The 6000-nt window shown below is 42.4% G+C and overlaps 1 protein-coding gene across 3 annotated transcripts in view; it reads right to left on the bottom strand.

Annotated features, from left to right (window-relative positions):
* Positions 1–874: 874 nt before the first annotated feature.
* The window catches only part of EZH1 (enhancer of zeste 1 polycomb repressive complex 2 subunit), a 38785-nt gene continuing 33659 nt past the window's right edge, over positions 875–6000 (bottom strand). For all 3 annotated transcript variants that reach the window (XM_069953958.1, XM_069953957.1, XM_069953959.1), the window contains 3 exons: positions 5344–5424; positions 4054–4138; positions 875–3099 (listed from right to left, as the gene is read on the bottom strand). In XM_069953958.1, the coding sequence (XP_069810059.1) occupies positions 3039–3099; positions 4054–4138; positions 5344–5424 (227 nt within the window). In that variant the 3' untranslated portion in view covers positions 875–3038. The remainder of the gene's footprint in view (positions 3100–4053; positions 4139–5343; positions 5425–6000) is intronic.

Below are 6000 nucleotides of genomic sequence, written 5' to 3'. Positions count from 1 at the left end.
TTAGCACCGGCATACTGATGCATTGCCTTGCCGAGTGTGGGATTCTTGTGTAGCGTTTGCCATATGCCCCAACACTGGGCACATCTGGTGATACACATGGCACAGCTACTGGACCCTGGCACTTCTCTCAACAGAAAAGAGATTACAATCCATAGGAAACTAGTTGCACATAGTGGCAGTGACAACAAATAGATAGTCCTGTCCTGTCAAAACCACAACAACATTATAATTATATAGTAACACAGTATATGTACCAAAGTGGTTATGCTGCTGTAAAATCTGTATTAAAGGGATGTAACCCACTTGTCTGTACAGTCACAGGAATAGCAAAGAATAAAGCTTAGATCTCTAGGGTTATAATACTCACGCCGCCACTTGCTGCAGCACTAGCCTCGACTGGAGGAGTTTATAACGTCAAAGCGCAAGCGTCATTTTACAGTTTACATATATTGGGAAATGTTCAATACATTCGTAAATGGACTGATTCTACATCATACCCCACCTATCCTGCATTATACCTCAGTAATCCTTCATATACCCCAATGATCCTGCATTATGGCCTCCACCTATCCTGCATTATACCTCAGTAATCCTTCATATACCCCAATGATCCTGCCATTATGGCCTCCACCTATCCTGCACTCAAAATCTTGGAGACTCGCCTGCTGGCTCAATTGCTCCATAGTAGAGATGAGCGAACCTGGAGCATGCTCGAGTCGATCCAAACCCGAATGTTCGGCATTTGATTAGCGGTGGCTGCTGAACTTGGATAAAGCCCTAAGGCTATGTGGAAAACATGGATATAGTCATTGGCTGTATCCATGTTTTCCAGACAACCTTAGAGCTTTATCCAAGTTTAGCAGCCCCAGCTAATCAAATACTGAACGTTCGGGTTCGGATCGACTCAAACCCGAACCTGGGTCGCTCATCTCTACTCCATAAAGCTGAGCATTTATATTGCACATCTATGTGCTGCACTATAATCTGGAATTATTAGGATCTCCTAAACCACAAGTTGTGTGAGTCAACTCAGTGCAGACAATGAGCCAGGAAAGAAGGCCAAGCGATTACAGCTCTGAAGCTTGCAGAATACAGGCTGTGTCTAGTCATTTAGTAACATCAGAACTAGATGAGCACAAGATCGCTAAAACAAAGTATTTACTCAATATCTATAAACTGTAAAATGGATTTCAATGGTAAAATATACCACAAGCCGGACGATACTTGTCCCTTCATTTTTAAAGTGCATCTGCAAGTGTTCGTATAGTGTAAGTATACTACAGGACCGATACATAAAATCCTGTATATAATATCTGCAGAAAATGTAATTGATATTTAGAATGAATCACTGTGATATACAGAATGTCATCACCAGCCAATGACCACGATACCACAGCATATAGCACTAGGCTGGTAATATTTTACAGCACTGAATACATCTATAAATATATCTGTACAGATGACATTAATACACCTAAAACTGTATGTTATATGAAGGAGTGTACATACCGCTGTTCTATATAGAGTAGTAGGAGTCTAGAACCTGTGACCTGAAGCCATGCACTGTCTATGTTCTTAGCCTGCAGTGCACAGAATGTGCATCACCGTCTAATAATAAGGGGTTAAAGGGGCTTTATCACTATGAATTATTACTAAGCCTAAGTTCACACTGAATTTTTGCATCCGTTTCAGTACGTTTAATTTGAGCAATCCCTGTATGGTTTGTGTGGCCATTTAAAGAAGGGAAACAGACAGCATGGGTATGTATATGATATCCATGCTGCCAGCTTCCAATCACATTACACTAGCGGTATATACATACCATCAGCACTGCTGTGTGATCTGGCATCTTCACCTTCTTTCTGACTGTGTCTTAGATGTGTCCTGCTCTGTATCTCCTGCCCCAGCTATTCCGGCTGTCAATCACTCTTGAGGAGTGATTGACAGCCAGAAAGCAGCATGAAGACACAGTAGAGGCTGGAGAACATGTCGGGAGCAGGGCACATCTGTCGGAAAGAAGGTGGAGATGCCAGATCACACAGCAGTGCTGATGGTAAGTATGTACTACATGTGTGCTAGACAGCACATGTAGATATGTAATTATTTGTGCTGACAGTTTCCAGATGGCTGTTTCCCTTTTGCTTTCGGCCGCACATCTCTTCTTTACACAGGAAGATGTGCGGCCGATAATACATTTTGAAGCCTGCTCTGCCTGCTCAGCGTTTTCCCGCTCCTCAGCTTAATGCTGCCATTTTTCCTTCAGCTGATAATTCTTACCGATAATAGGATAGTGTTAAAATGCCCTTAAGGGACTGCTGCAGATAAAAGTATAGAGCTCAGCTACACCTATACACAGTGGGTGCATTGGTGGTTGATGGGGGTCCGGCCTCTGGCATGCCCACTGATCATCTGTAGATAGATGATAAAGATGTCACCGTGGTAAAGCCCCTTTAACATCCACCTGCAATGCCATTACATTCAATATTGGGTTTACCCTTAAAAACAGGCCTGTGACCTCCACACAAAAGATCAGCAAATTTGTGATCTGCTTATTTAGAAGCATGTAGCACATGGAATTACAAGGAACTGTATGAACATTAATAATAAAAGCCTCACTCATATCTGGTTCGTACAGATTGGATGGTTCCACTTTGTGCTTTTCACAGATCCACTTTCATATGTACTAAGCAAACTGGAACACAGGTCATATGAAGGAGTTTGTGCTTTAGATAGTAAGTGACCTACAACAAGCTATTAAACATGTAAGTAAAAGAGCATCTAAGAAAGGTTCAGACACGAGCAGCAATGCCCATGAACTGGAACAGCGAAGGTATGTGACCGATTATACAGATTATCCTGTAAGTAAAGTCACATATACAGGGATCACCCAGACCTGCAAAACACGTATGCAGATGTAGTGGGACCCTTCCATCTTACCAATACATTCACAAAGGGGACGTATTTCACAATGGAGTACCAGGACAAGCAGACGAGTTCAGGTTATTCTCTTTGTTCCAATGACAAAGCTGGCGATGGCATTAGATGATATCAGTCTCTCTTTCTATGCCCACGTATTTCAGAGCATCTGCCAGGCTGTACCTGCAAGAGAGATAGGAGACAAGCATGAAAGTATTCTCGGAATGAACTGTCTATACAGCTCAGAGACTAAGGCCATGTTCACAGGGCGTAAGACACTGGTCCTGATGTGACCCGTCCGGGTCACGGAATGGCCGTGTCAGAGAAGATCATCCCGGCCGGTACTGCAGTAGCGGCCGGATGATCTTCACTTCTGATGAAGTGGGATGCGGGTGCATCTGTGCGCTGCACACAATGGAGCATGCGGCCGGAGAACCGTACACTTCATTGTGTGCACAGACTGCGGATGCTACTCAGTGAATAGCGGCCGCAGAAAACTGAAATGTCAGTTTTTTGCGGCGCTGCTAGTGATCCCGGATGGAGTGTATACTATGTGTATACACTCCAGCTGGGATTCGATAGACGGCAGCACTACGTAAGTTCTGTAGTAATCACGGCCGTTGTTGCAAATCAGCAACAACGGCCATGATTATTACAAAACTTACGTAGTGTAAACATAGCTTTAGTGCTTGATGGCCTTTATTGTGTGGCTCCCAAACAAATTGAAAAATTTGGGGAAATTACATCGAGTGCCAACGCGAAAACTTTGAGGATATCACTGGATTCACTAAAGGCCGTATTAGACAGCCTGAGCTGCCATGTAAACAGGCAACAATCTCCTAGATAGGTGCTAGGAGCTGCCGGTCGTGTATTACACAAGCAGATTTGAAGCAGACAGCAAATTTGTTTTTGACAGGTCAAAAATGACCGAACGGCCAACGAGAGAGCGTTTGGTGTTTTATCGGCTGACTGATGGACCCGTTATATGGGCGATGTTTACCTGAATAGGGAGAGATTGGACCTGTGTAATAGGGTCAAAATACACATTCAGGATAATAAGGAGGGGGCTTACATCTAAATCTGTTTAGTGGCCTTGCACCCACGGACATACTAAAAAGTTGAAATTGCAATTCTCACCGATAGTTAAAGAATAACTCTTCTCCAGCCTGGATGGCTCGTTTGGCAAATATTCCAATGCGGTGGTCTCCATTCACCATAACCACTGCAAGACAAGTGAACAATACACAAGAGTAGTACATGTTTTGTGTTATATACACTTCATATGTCTACATAAAAGCGCTGCGGAATCTGTTGGCACTCTACAAATAAATATTATTATTGTTACTACATACTCCTTACCCACGATTATTGAAATTCAGTGTTTCACAGTTCCTGACATGTCCCACTAGTACACAGCCTCTCCCTTAGGTCAGAATCATTACTACTGTTACAAGTATGTGAAATGTTAGAATAAGGGGGCATACACACATTCTGTGAATAAAGTCCATAATATATTTTATATATATATATATATATATATATATATTATATACACATATATATATATATATACACACACACACACACACACACACACACACACACACACACACACACATATACATACATACACACACATATATATACAATGTGCTATGAACTGGAATCACAGAACTCCGGGGCTGTCAGTACAGTAGCGTGAAATTTTTAACTTATTCTGAGCTCCCAGGATAATAAATCACGATGCCGGGAGTTCAGTGATTTAGATCTGTAGCACATTGTCTGTATATACAGACTGTGCAGAGATTAACCCCTGAATTTTTAATTGCAATTACTGAATACAAAGCTAGGAACGTATCTTAAATCAAGGAGACCTCCCCACTTTTCTAATCCATTCCTAGAATTGTATTCAATAATTGCATATAAAATGCTAAATCCCAAGTGCACACACACCCTTAAAGGGAAACTATCAGCAGATCAGACAAATCTAACCTGTTAATATGTCCCTTTAGCGCATGGGACACTGAGGATGAGGGCGAGTTTTTCCATCTTCATCCTCGGGGCTGTTTTCTGTGCAGTTTGTAGTATAATTTCTTAGGCTAGTAATGTGGTTTGGTGAACTGGGGGCACCAATAAGGCCTGCTCTGCTGATATTTATTATAGGGGTCAGGCTGGATTGGTGCACTGGGGGTGGTAGTCTCCAGTGCACCCAACCAACATACTAGACAAGGGATGAAACTACAAACTGCACATAAACAAAGAAAATCTCTTTTATCCTAAGCGCCCTGTGCACTATAGGGAGATATAAGCAGGTTGGATTAGTCTAGTTTCCCTTAAAGGAAATCTCTAACCAGACTGTCCATTCTGATTTTTCTTCTGCTGAGAGATGTAAAAGAACTTCTAGACTATAAAGTGGAAAATTCTCACCTTTAGCATAACAATTAGGATTCACTGAGTGGTTTGCAAATCGGATTTTATTTCCTTTCCTTGTGGCGTCCACAACAAAATCTGTCCAGGAAAACAAACATTTTTTTTTTAAACTTTTTTCCCCTTATCCATAGGTTCGCAGAGTATAAAATACTAAGTCTCTGTGACAACACTAACCCTGACAACCCTGAAATCACAATACTTTCAGCTGTCCCATTTTGGCAATAAGAACTTTACACTACAAATAAAGTTTTCATATAAACCAAAAGTTTTCTTTTTTTTAAATCCATCAATGAAACAGTATGAGGACTTATTGTTTGTGAGACAAATCACCTTTTTCAATGACAATTTATAGTAACTTCACACGTAACGGATTTGCAGAGGATTTCACAAGGAGTTTGCAGCGAAATCCGTTACATATCTGCAGCAGAATTTTCATTCCGCTGCGAGTATATAACATCGGCCCCTTTAACCCCCCGCAGCATACATTACCTGCTCAGCGCCGCGGCTGCATGTGAGGCTCAGACTCCCGTCGGTCCTGCTCAGCCAATCAGCGACTGCGGTAGGGCTGTGCACTGATTGGCTGAGCGGGAACGACGGGAGCCGGAGCCTCACATGCAGCTGCGGCGCTGAGCAGGTAATGTATGCTGCGGGCGG

The sequence above is a fragment of the Dendropsophus ebraccatus genome, chromosome 14 (genome assembly GCF_027789765.1).
Source record: "Dendropsophus ebraccatus isolate aDenEbr1 chromosome 14, aDenEbr1.pat, whole genome shotgun sequence".
Taxonomy (NCBI): domain Eukaryota; kingdom Metazoa; phylum Chordata; class Amphibia; order Anura; family Hylidae; genus Dendropsophus; species Dendropsophus ebraccatus.
The sequence above is the reverse complement of the archived record's forward strand: the minus strand, read 5'-3'. Positions and strand labels throughout refer to the sequence as shown.